This window comes from Dreissena polymorpha, chromosome 10 (genome assembly GCF_020536995.1).
Source record: "Dreissena polymorpha isolate Duluth1 chromosome 10, UMN_Dpol_1.0, whole genome shotgun sequence".
Taxonomy (NCBI): domain Eukaryota; kingdom Metazoa; phylum Mollusca; class Bivalvia; order Myida; family Dreissenidae; genus Dreissena; species Dreissena polymorpha.
Window position 1 is genome coordinate 87,022,188 of NC_068364.1, and position 13,254 is coordinate 87,035,441.

At 37.7% G+C, this 13,254-nt stretch overlaps 1 protein-coding gene across 7 annotated transcripts in view; it reads left to right on the forward strand.

The window, feature by feature from the left end:
* LOC127847563 (histone-lysine N-methyltransferase PRDM9-like) overlaps positions 1-13,254 on the forward strand; it is a 32,351-nt gene that overhangs the window by 14,587 nt on the left and 4,510 nt on the right. For 2 of the 7 annotated variants that reach the window (XM_052379570.1, XM_052379569.1), the window contains 6 exons: positions 640-872; positions 1,428-2,053; positions 2,524-2,609; positions 7,438-7,549; positions 11,208-11,284; positions 12,031-12,216. In XM_052379570.1, the coding sequence (XP_052235530.1) occupies positions 778-872; positions 1,428-2,053; positions 2,524-2,609; positions 7,438-7,549; positions 11,208-11,284; positions 12,031-12,216 (1,182 nt within the window). In that variant the 5' untranslated portion in view covers positions 640-777. Of the gene's footprint in view, positions 1-477; positions 873-1,427; positions 2,054-2,523; positions 2,610-7,437; positions 7,550-11,207; positions 11,285-12,030; positions 12,217-13,254 lie in introns of those variants that run through there. The other 5 variants (XM_052379571.1, XM_052379573.1, XM_052379567.1 and 2 more) reach the window with 3 other exon arrangements.

Consider the following 13,254-nt stretch of genomic DNA (forward strand, 5'->3'; position numbering starts at 1 on the left):
ATTCCCCAAAACACTCTTTATCAATTTTAAATGGTTATTTCATGATGTATGTGTTTTCCATGAGTAATACACTATGAAGTTTTTCTTCACCAAAAATGATTTAATATGTCAGTTTTCAGCAGTACCATATTTTGATTTTAAAACACAAACAAAGTAATAATAAGGTCTTCATTTGATTTCAGGGAATTCTCATGATCTGTGAACCATATTTTTATCTTGACTCATTCATTCCTGTTGCAATTTTCAGCGGAAGACATTAAATCGATTATCATTTTTTATTAAATTGCAGTTAGCTATATAGATCTGCTGTTTTATACATCATAAGCATTTAATAATATAGTGATAAAAAAAAAATGCTTATTATTTTCAATTGTTGCCTGCGCCTGCAGGCACCAAAGAGTTAACGCAAAATATAAGTCCTTACCAGTCTGCTATTTTTTATCTTCAAGCAAAAACCAGAGTCCTCAAACCAGCTAGCTTTGTGTGATTTCAGGTGAATGGTCCATCGTGATCTGTCCTAACCAGTTGACTTTGTATGATTTCAGGTGAAAGGTCATGATCTGTCCTGACCTTGTACTTTGTATGATTTCAGGTAAGTGTTTGTGATCTCTCCTAACCAGTGTACTTTGTATGATTCAGGTGAATGGTCGTGATCTGTCTCAGGCGTCACACCAGGAGGCCGTGGAGTCATTCCGTACCACCGAGGAGCCGATAGTGGTCGAGGTGCTGAGGCATGTCAACAAGAATAAAACGAAAACACACCCCACCACCAGCAACATGGTCTCCATAGGAACCCAGACTGAGGAAGCCATTTATGGATACAACAGACCCCCTACGCCACCCCTGTCTTTCTATCCGTTTCTGTACAGTGGGTAAGTCAATTATGGCGTTACAGATTCTGAAAAACAAATTATTTGATTTCAATGAAATAAAAAACTTTTAATGCCCCCAGATCGAATGATCAGGGAGTATATTGTTTTTGGCCTGTCTGTCTGTCGGTCCGTCTGTCTGTCATTGTATGTGTGTGTCTGTCCCAAAACTTTAACCTTGCTCATAAAATGAAATCTCTTGGGTCTATGTTCTTAAAACTTAATATGTGCATGCATCTCATTGCAATCTACTATCAAACATGGTTTGAGGTCACTAGTTCAAAGGTTAAGGTCACTGTGACCTTGACATTTAAAATATAACCTTGTTTCTAAAAAAGCTGCTGTAGGACTTCAGAGCGCAGAAGGGGGCATTGTGTTTCCCAAACGCAGCTCTTGTTTAAGAATGCTTTACTTTATGATTGCAGTTGTCAAGCCATTGGCAATATGCATGCACATTTATAAATGTTGTGCATGGTTGGCAATGATTCTGTTTTCATCGATATTCAGTATCTTCCTCTTAATAAACATGTTTATCTGTTAATTACATTGTATTTACAGAATGACAAGTACACGGAAAAGTCCTCTTCTGGCGACCTCCAAAAAGTACAAAAGAAGAAAACTAGACAGAGAATGCATTGTCATGGGAAGTGACACAGAAAGCGAGACTGCAATTAAAGAGGAATATGATTCCACAACCCACACTGATGTAAACTCTATACATTCTATGGTAGGTCTGAATACCTTAAATTCAGACCAAAGACTAGATGACTTTAACTCTGTTTGTGTCAAAATGGAGACCAATGAATGGTATAATGCGGCTGCTGGTTTATATTCTATGTGTGCCAAATCAGAACAGGTTCTACAGGAAGAGATACAGCAAAAAAGCAACAAACAAGATAGCTTCAATTTAGAACAATATTGTGATAAATCAATTAAAAAAGAGGTTCTTACAAATCAGTCCATTGGTTTTACAATTTTTAAATTGGCAGATATTGATGTGAAATCAGAAGCAGTGAATTCAAATCTGGTAGAAAACTCTGGTAAATGTGCTTCTGATGACTTTGAAGAGTTATTCATTGAAAGAAACAAAAGGAAAAGCAAGAGCTATCATTCAACTCTTCCGTCACCAAAAAGGGTTCCTGGTCAAGGGTCGTCCAGAGGCGAAGTCAAGCCAAGGGTTACAGGTAACAGCTGTACAGGGATTTCAATTGAAGTGCAATCCTGCTTTTTTATGCAAGCATTTTGAATTTTTTTCTCTTTTGACTACTTCAAATTATATGAGGTAAATATAACAAGAAAGCTAACTCTATAGTTTATTTTATATCATAATTTATATATATTTTGCATAGTAAAAAAGTAGTAGCAAAGGTCCACTGACTTCTTCCATTCATTTACCAGGTTTTTTGAAGGTCATCCACTTGTGCAAACACATGGGATGTGTTAACGAATTCAGAATATATTTAATGCATTTTAATCAATGAATTCAGATTAAATGCAACTGTCCAAACATTTGGAGCACTGAATAAAAGAAGATAATCTGGGTATATGAAGATTAAGAGTCATGAAAAATTATTATTTTGGCGAGAAAAGAGGGTGTGGAAAAACTTATAGTTATAATGGTACATGTAGTTTAATTTTAATTATATGTTTGTAGAGAATGCTGCAAAAAGGACTGTCCCCCATTTTCTGAAACCAGCTAAGAGGAAGTTGAACGAAAAGGGTGACCTAGTGAGTGTTAAGGTATGAAAAAGTTACTTGTATTTTGTGTTTCTTTCTACGCTACCACGGCTTTGGAGGCATTAAGCATTGCACATGTCCATATGCACATGTGTCTTTCTGTCCTGAAGCATTGCACTTGTCCATATGCACATGTGTCTTTCTGTCCTGAAGCATTGCACTTGTCCATATGCACATGTGTCTTTCTGTCCTGAAGCATTGCACTTCTCCATATGCACATGTGTCTTTCTGTCCTGAAGCATTGCACTTGTCCATATGCACATGTGTCTTTCTGTCCTGAAGCATTGCACTTGTCCATATGCACATGTGTCTTTCTGTCCTGAAGCATTGCACTTGTCCATATGCACTTGTGTCTTTCTGTCCTGAAACACTGCACTTGTCCATATGCACATGTGTCTTTCTGTCCTGAAGCTTGCACTTGTCCAATATGCACATGTGTCTTTCTGTCCTGAAGCTTGCACTTGTCCAATATGCACATGTGTCTTTCTGTCCTGAAGCTTGTGTTTTCAACTTCTCTTTTACTACTGGGTTGATCTTGCTCAAACTGTCTCAGTTGAAGAACCTTAATGTGTGACAGTGGTTTTCAGCCTTATATAACAGAGGCCTATTAAAGGCCGCTTCCCTATTGAACTTTTCTTTAAAATCATGCAGTTTTCCCAAAAATCCTAACTTACACCAGCTTTTTCATTTCCCTAAGCAGTAATTTTAGCGAGAATTCTTCCCAAAATGAGCAACTTCTTCTCAAAATCCATAGGCTAGGGCCCTTTCCCAATGGAGCGAGGAATACCCCTGTGTGATGATCATAAAGTAAGGAAAATGTGTTGCAAAATGTTTTGACAGAATTAGGGCCCTTGGTCTTTTTGCCGCAAAAGAATAAAGTCCCAAATTTTTAGTTTTTATGTCTTCTTTAACGGCTTGGCGGATTTCGCTAAAACTTTCACTGCCCAATTGAACTAAATGATTAGACGATGGTTAAGAAAACCAATTTTGCTGTGACCAGTATTTGCTGAATGATGACCATTTATCTGTTTTTTTATGCACCACTTTATAAGGGGAACGATGTGGGGGAGGGGAAGGCATAAAGATTTGGCCTTGACCTTCCCAACATATGAACTTGCGCACCTTCATATTTTGGTTTGGATATTTTCGACATTATCAGAGTTATGACCTTTATCCTTTAAAACTACATGTTTTAACTTGTGTTTGGAGTAATTAAATAAATATTGCCATGTAATCCATTTATAATCAAACAATAACACTCAAAACGTATTGCTGCCAGAGGGCTTAAATTTAACAAACATTTTAATCATAGTGTGAACTTGCGCACCTCCATCTTTCGGTTCAGATTTTTCCAACACATATGGGGTTTTCAGATAAAAGCAAGATATGGGGGCATCTGTGTCTTTCAGACACATTTCTAGTTCACTAAATAATACATACAGTCACTTCTGAAATTTGTATGTACAGCAGTGCTCCAGCTAGGATTTGAAAAGGGCAGGGGGGCTTTTTTGTCAAAAGGGCACTTTCGACGCGCAGTATTTTGTGAAAAGGGCACTTTCGACGCGCAGTATTTTGTGAAAAGGGCACGTTCTAGCGCGCGGGTGTTTCTGGAATGCTTTCTATTGCATGTTAATTTATATGTTATAAATAATTGTATTATTCCCATTATTATTAAACCATTCAAATATAATGTCTACAATGAGGATTAAACTAATAACAATGTAATAAGAGATTTATGAATTGTCATATGTAAAAAAAAAAAAAAAATTTTTTTTTTTTTTTAGGGGGGGGGGGGGGAGGGGGGGCAGGGCGGAGGTTCGGGGGGGCAGGGCGGAGGTTCGGGAGGGCAGGGCGCGGCGCCCTTCGATTTAGGCCTAGCTGGAGCACTGGTACAGAATACCTCTTTAGCTGCTTAGTGAATTTTGTTCACATTTTAATTGCTGAACTAGAAATGGCGCGGTAGAGGCCGGCGCGTATCCCCACGCCGCATGTTTGACCCAGGGCTGCCACAGGGTTGGTAATGGGGCCATGCATAGTTGAGATTGACCGTATTGTCATAAGAGAAGTTCAATATCAATAAGAAGTGAATCGGTGTAGAAATGAAGAAATTATAGTAAAAGGCAATTTTAGGTGGGCGTGGCGTATGTGGGAGGGCGCCCCAGGGTTGGTAATGGGGCCATACATAGTTGAGATTGACAGTATTGTCAAAAGAGAGGTTCAGTATCGATTTGAAGTAAATCGGTGTAGAAATGAAGAATTATAGTAAAAGGCAATTTTGGGTGGGCGTGGCCTATGTGGGCGGGGCGCACCAGGGTTGGTAATGGGGCCATGCAAAGTTGAGATTGACTGTATTGTCATAAGAGAGGTTCAGTATCAATTTGAAGTAAATCGGTGTAGAAATGAAGAAATTATAGTAAAAGGCAATTTTGGGTGGGCGTTGCCTATGTGGGCGGGGCGCCCCAGGGTTGGTAATGGGGCCATGCATAGTTAAGATAAACCGTATTGTCATAAGAGAGGTTCAGTATCAATTTGAAGTGAATCGGTGAAGAATTATAGTAAAAGGCAATTTTGGGTGGGCGTGGCCTATGTTGGCGGGGCGCCCCCTGGATTGGTAATGGGGCCATGCATAGCTGAGATTGACCTTATTGTCATAAGAGAGGTTCAGTATCAATTTGAAGACAATCGGTGTAGAAATGAAGAAATTAAAGTAAAAAAACCTAAAAAAATGAGTAAAAATCTCTTACCCAGCACCACCCCAACCCCCATATCTTTTGACCCAGGGGTCAGATCGAAGATTCCAAATAGTTCACTGTCGCACATATGCTCATAGCTACCATGTGTGTAAGTTTCATGGTTCTAGTGCTAATAGTGAAGGAGGAGCAGGTGGCTAGGATGGACGGACGGACATACTGACATAACCACAATATCCCCACTTTTTCTTCGAAAAGCATGGGGATAATTACATTAATGTTGAGATGATTGTAAAGGAAGGATTTTCTTTTGGCAGTTTAAGCTGAAGGATGTCTCTTGGTCGTTTTTACAACAGTATATTATATACATGAGGTAGATTTGTGTTGGGGGCATCGGTGTCTTTGATACATTCCTGGTTTATATTTACCTTCTTTTCATAATATTATTTAAACAAAATTGACCATATTCATGCTAAATACTCTGCAAATATGTCAATATATAGAATTTGATTTTCTCCGTAAAATATAACAGACATACATACAAGCATACAATATACATAGTATTTTAAGAACAGGTATTTATTTGATTGGTACTAAACTAAGTTATTATTTCCGTAAGATATTATTATTTAATTTTAAGTTGTAATATGTATATTCTGAAAACAAACAAGCCAAATACTTGCTTGATACTTCACATGTGTATTGGTCTTGGACAGTAGATGATCCCTATTGAAATTGGGGTCACTAGGTCAAGGTCACTGTCACAATTAGTATGAAAATCTTTTCTGATCAAATAACTCGCCAACCAATTGACCGATTGACTTAATACTTCCCATGTGCATTGGCCTAGGACAGTAGATGACCCCTATTGAAATTGGGATCACTAGGTCAAAGGTCACTGTCACAATCAGTGTGAAAATCAAGGCCCTGTTTTGGGGGCATAAATTTAGGTTGTTTGAGAATGAGATTTGTCATAGCTGTTGCATTGGATCCTTGCTCGTTTTTATGAAAAGATAATGATTATATAGAGGATATTTGTTGGATTCGGTGGATTATCGATTTTAATTCACGAGTGATCATAGAAAATAATATTTTCACGAGTGGCGCAGCCACGAGTGAAAATATATATATTTGATATGATCACGAGTGAATTAAAATAGATAATGCACTAAAACCAACAAATTTTCTTTTTATGACATATTGTTTTTGCCCTGTCTGTTGGTCTGTCTGTTGGTCTGTTTGCGCCAACTCTAACATTTTGCAATAACTTTTGCTATATTGAAGATAGCAATTTCATATTTGGCATGCATGTGTATCTCATGAAGCTGCACATTTTGAGTGGTGAAAGGTCAAGGTCAAGGTCATCCTTCAAGGTCAGAGGTCAAATATATATGGCCAAAATCGCTCATTTTATGAATACTTTTGCAATATTGAAGATAGCAACTTGATATTTGGCATGCATGTGTATCTCATGGAGCTGCACATTTTGAGTGGTGAAAGGTCAAGGTCATCCTTCAAGGTCAGAGGTCAAATATATGTGGCCTAAATCGCTTATTTTATAAATACTTTTGCAATATTGAAGATAGCAACTTGATATTTGGCATGCATGTGCATCTCATGGAGCTGCACATTTTGAGTGGTGAAAGGTCAAGGTCATCCTTCAAGGTCAGAGGTCAAATATATGTGGCCCAAATCGCTTATTTTATGAATACTTTTGCAATATTGAATATAGCAACTTGATATTTGGCATGCATGTGTATCTCATGGAGCTGCACATTTTGAGTGGTGAAAGGTCAAGGTCAAGGTCATCCTTCAAAGTCAAACGTCATATAGGGGGACATTGTGTTTCACAAACGCATCTTGATCTTTTATGCTTTTTTCACAGTTTATAAACATTGTTAAAGAGTTAAGCTAAAGAATTTCGTTAGGAAAATGACGTCATTTCATCAAAAAAATGACGTCATTTAACATAAACAGTGAAAATTATCGATAATTTTCACTGATAATTTTCATTGTTTGAAACAGTGAAATTATCAGTTTTAATTCACTGATATTTCTCTATAAACCACCGGAAAGCATAAAATAAAAGAATATAATGTGTTAAATGTAATTAATGTTCTTTGTCTTAAACACCATTGCAGAGAGTTAAGGAAGTCAAGACCCCAGAAAAGGACAAGATTCAGAACAGTTTCGGAGAGAGTAACCTAGCTAGCTGTATAATCCTGGAACCTCCAGATGATGACAACTTGCTCTGTAAGCCCTAGTACAAAACATCCATCATCTTGCACTTGAAAGTCTCACTAAAGCGTAACAAACCTAATAATCATTTTTAACTTCCTGGGCACTTAGTTCATGAGTTAAGCGATTGTGGTCAGTCTAAGGTAGGCGTAATGTGTTGTGTATTGTAAACATTTGGCTTGTTACCACTCTACAGACAACAGTTTAATCAATCGTGATACAACTTTGTCAGTATGTTTGTGTTGACAATATCTAGGCCAAGTTTGAACTTGGTCAAGTACGTAAACAACTATGTGAAAATCCTAGAAAATCTATGCTACTTCTCTAGAAGACTCTTTTTGAGCTCGACTATTATATATGAAATATATATAGTGGAGCTATCCTACTCACCCCGGCGTGGGCGTTACTGTCTGCGTTAGCGTCTGCGTTAGCGTGCAAATGTTTAAGTTTTCGTACTACCCCATTTATTTTCATTGTCCCTTGACATATTGCTTTTATCTTTTGCATACTTGTTTACCAACATCACCCCAACCTATAAACAAGAGCAGACAACTCTATCAAGCATTTTATCATAATTTTTGCCCCTTTTATACTTAGAATATGCATATTATTGATAAATTTATGTTAAAGTTTGCGTACTACCCCAAATATTTCCTATATCCTTTGACATATTGCTTTTATATGTTGTTTACCAACTTGACCCCAACCTTTAAACAAGAGCAGACCACTGTATCTAGCATTTTGACATAATTATGGCCCCTTTTACACTTAGATAATTGAACATTTTGCTTAAATTGCCACAACTTCTTTATTTATGATCACATTTAATTATTACTTTGACAAAACAAAACTTACCTGAATACCACAATGGATTCCACCCAAACAATACCCCACGCCCCTACCCAGAATCCCTCCCCCCCCTCCAACCCCCCCATATTCTTTTTTAAACATCATCTAATAAATTACCACACCTCACATTATACCCCCCTCTCACCACCCCTACCCCCCCTACCCCCCAATTTTTTATATTTTTTTTTTCCTTTTTTTTATTTTTGAAAGATTGTCTAATAAATTATTGAATATGAACAATTTCCCCATGATGGCTTACGTTATACTGTCAAGCACTCGAATAGTCGAGCGCGCTGTCCTCTGACAGCTCTTGTTTAATCAATCTTGACGAAACTTGGTCAGCATGTTTAACTTTGCAATATAAAGGAGTAAAAGGACAAATAAGAATTTGTGTCCATTGGAGTCAAAACTAGGTCACCAGGTCAAATTTTGAAAACCTTGTTACCATTTTAAAGCCTTATCCTTATTTATGATTCATTCTTGATGAAACTTGGTCAGAGTGTTCTAACAATATCTATGCCATGTGCGACCATGTGATAAAAAAACTAGGTTTCTGGGTCAAATTTCAGATAAACCTTGTTACCATATGGCATAAATATTCAATCTTGAAGAACCTTGATCAGGATGTTCATCTTGAAAAAACGTTTTAGAATTTCAGGTTTGTTTTGAAAAAACTAGGTCCCCAGGTCAAATTTAAGAAAAATAGTAATAGCGCTCCAAATGCCTCATTTGTGGCTTATTTGGATTCAACTTTTGTCTAAATGTTTTTCATGAGCATTTCTATGCGTTAAATAAAACTGGGTTATTTGAAGTAACAAACAGTCATTTGGTCAAATAATTGGTTCCTTGAACTAGGGTGAGTTTTTAAAGTCATCATGGCCTCATTGTAATGCTCCTACATTCAGATGGGGGATACTTGTATTTGCTTTTCTGTAAGATTATGTGTTGCATATAACTAAGAAAGTAAAAGAATATGATGACACCATATGAACTGTTTATGTTAAATTATATGACCGTGGGTATAGTTAAAATATAGGGTATTGTGTACGGTGGCATAGAGGTGACATTCACTTCTCTTTTTTCGAATTGCTCTCCTCTTTTTTCTATCTCGTGCCCACGAGTTAGCTATGTCGTGGCCATGAGATAGAAAAAAGAGGAGTGCAAAACTAAATAAAAGCGGCGTACAATAAAAAAAAGAGCGGTGCATTAAATAAAGGCAGAGTGCATCAATATCTCGAGATCCCGAATTAGTCAGCCAATCAAATTTTGCGTAACATGTGTAAATATTCTGTACGCATATATATAGCTGGTCAAAGCAGGCAAGGCTCTGATATAACATAACAAACTACTATTAGTACTACTATTACTGCTACTACTACTGCTACTACTTTTACTACTACTACTACAACTACTACAACTACTACGACTACCACTTCGACGACGGACGACCAACGGACGACCGACCGATGGACGACAACCGAGGGAAGACTGATGGACGACCAACGGACGACCGATATTTGGATGAGGGACGACAAACGGACGCCGCCGGATGGACGACCGACGGACGACCGGAGGACGGACGATGGGCGACCGACGGACGACGCCAGATGGACGACCGACAGACCAGGACCGCACGATGGACGACCGACTGACGACCGGGCAACGGACGACGACGACTACTACTACTACTACTACTACTACTACTACTACTACTACTTCTACTTCTACTACTACTACTACTACTACTACTACTACTACTACTACTACTACTACTACTACTAGCAAAAGCAGCAGTAGCAGTTGTAATAGTAGGAGGAGGAGAAGGAGGAGGAGCAGTAACAGCAGTAGCGATAGTAGTAATAGTAGTAGTAGTAGAAGTAGTAGTAGTAGAAGTAGTAGCAGTAGTAGTAGTAGTAGTAGAAGTAGTAGTAGAAGTAGCAGCAGCAGCAACAACAGCAGCACTAGTAGTAGTTGTAATAGTAGTACTAATAGTTGTATGTTATGTTATATCAGAGCATTGCCTTTAGGACGTTTTCATTGGCTGATTAATTTGAGGGAACAAGATACTATTTGATTGGCTGACTAACTCTTGGCCACGAGCTAGCTAAGTCGGGATCTCAAGATCGCGAAATTCTCTCCTCTTTTGTTAAATGCACCCTTCCTTTATTTACTGCACCGCTCTTTTTTTAATTGTACTCCTCTTTTATTTAGTTTTGCACTCCTCTTTTTTCTATCTCTTGGCCACGACATAGCTAACTCGAGATCCCGAGTTACTAAGTCGTGGCCACGAGATAGAAAAAAGAGGAGTGCAATTTTAAAAAAGAGGAGTGAATGTCACCTCTCTGCCACCGTAGTTGTGAGGTAAATGCTGTCTTTCAGATAAGCATCAAAATAAGCAGTTTTGTAATATCCCAGCGCCCTCAATCCATTTTAGGGGAAGCGGGTGGCTACCCATAGCAGGGGGGAATTTTTGCGGCGTTTCCCTTTTTGGGGGATTTTTAACTTACTCTCTAATTATTACATTTGTAGATGTTTGCACTATATTCATTGCTTATTTCATAATTTAGTATGTTTGACAAGATTAAATTAAAATTAAAATAGAATTGAGATATAGTAATCATGAGACATCTATCTATAAAAAAAAAAAAAAAAAAATTGTTTTAGGGGGGGGGGGGGGGAATGCGGCAGAAATTCGGCTGTGGATTTGACAGATTGAGGGCCCTGTATCCATAATAAAAATAAGTGGGTTCTTTAAATCTGATCCACCAGTTGATTTTAGGCTTTTACTTAGTTCGGTTGTTGCAGTATGATTACTTTTTCTTAGACTGTGGAGAATGCAACAAGGAGTTTGAAGGGGACTGCCCTGTCCATGGACCCTACAACTACGTACGGGACAAAGAGGTGGAAATGTGTTTATCTTAAATACATAAACTAAATATGGAAGAGAGAATAAGGAAATGACAAAAATATCACATATTATTATGCTTTTATTAGGCTGTTACTCAAAAAGTGTATTAATGAATGTATGCATGTTTTCATTGCTTTAATAAACGTCAATAAATTTTAGAAATGCATTCAATTTTTCCCTCTCATTGTAATTCAAAAGAGTGTTTCCATTACATTCTCCTATACATGTACCTTAAAGTGAGTATGCACGATTTTATATGTTTTAAATTATAATAAATTGATAAAAAATACGTTACAATAACACAACATAGGCAACAAAAATTATACATTGTAGACAAATTTTATAAAATGCAGCAAAGACAAATTAGTGCCCCGAGCCGATTGTGATGAAGATATTTCGTACATATTTTCCTTCAATTACCGAAGCATTCGGCTTTTTATTAGGATCGGAGTTAGTGTTTGTGTGTCGTATATATAGATATCGTTGCAGGAAATTAAAATGAAAAAAACGAATCTGCACTAAAACTAAATTTAGATTAACATCGTACATGCATGCTGGCGAATTTGACTGTATAGACATTTTTGATTTTAGAATTAAATATCTGGCTTATTTTGCATTTCTCGACACATGTTCTTCTTAACTTTTATTTTAATTTGTAAAATACGTTATTTTACACATTTTATATAAATTCATAAATATTTGACAAAATCGTGCGTACACACTTTAATATCAACTGTAGATGCCAGAAGGGGACCCCCATAGAGCTGACCATACCTTGCCAGATGACCTTGAAATAAAAACTTCAAAAATAATTGGAGCTGGTCTTGGGGTATTTTCAAAAGTAGGACTGGATTCCAGGATCATGTTTGGACCGTATGGGGGCGATATCATCACTGACAACTCTAAGTCAGGATATTGCTGGCAGGTATAGGTGACTTCAAAGTGATGCTTAGCTTGATGCATTGATATTTATGCCCCCCTTCGAAGAAGAGGGGGTAAATTGTTTTGCACATGTCGGTCTGTCCGACCACCAGATGGTTTCCGGATGATAACTCAAGAACACTTAGGCCTAGGATCATGAAACTTCATAGGTACATTGATCATGACTGGCAGATGACCCCTATTAATTTTCAGGTCAAAGGTCAAGGTCACAGTGACTCGAAATATTATAAGTTTTCCGGATGATAACTCAAGAATGCTTAGGCCTAGGACCATGAAACTTCATAGGTACATTTATCATGACTGGCAGATGACCCCTATTGATTTTCAGGTCACTAGGTCAAGGTTACAGTGACTCGAAATAGTAAAATGGTTTCCGGATGATAACTCAAGAATGCTTACGCCTAGGATCATGAAACTTCATAGGTACTTTGATCATGACTGGCAGATGAGGCCTATTGATTTTCAGGTCACTAGGTCAAAGGTCAAGGTCACGGTGACTCAAAACAGTAAAATGGGTTCAGGATGATAACTCAAGAATGCTTACGCCTAGGATCATGAAATTTCATAGGTACATTGATAATGATTGGCAGATGACCCCTATTAATTTTCAGGTCAAGGTCACAGTGACTCGAAACAGTAAAATGGTTTTCTGATGATAACTCAAGAATAATTAGGCCTATGATCATGAAACATCATGGGTACATTGATCATGACTGGCAGATGACCCCTATTGATTTTTAGGTCACTAGGTCAAAGGTCAAGGTAACAGTGACTTGAAATAGTAAAATGGTTTCCGGATGATAACTCAAGAATGCTTACGCCCAGGATCATGAAACTTCACAGGTATATTGATCATGACTGGCAGATGACCCCTATTAATTTTCAGGTCAAGGTCACAGTGACTCGAAACAGTAAAATGGTTTTCTGATGATAACTCAAGAATAATTAGGCCTATGATCATGAAACATCATGGGTACATTGATCATGACTGGCAGATGACCCCTATTGATTTTCAGGTCAC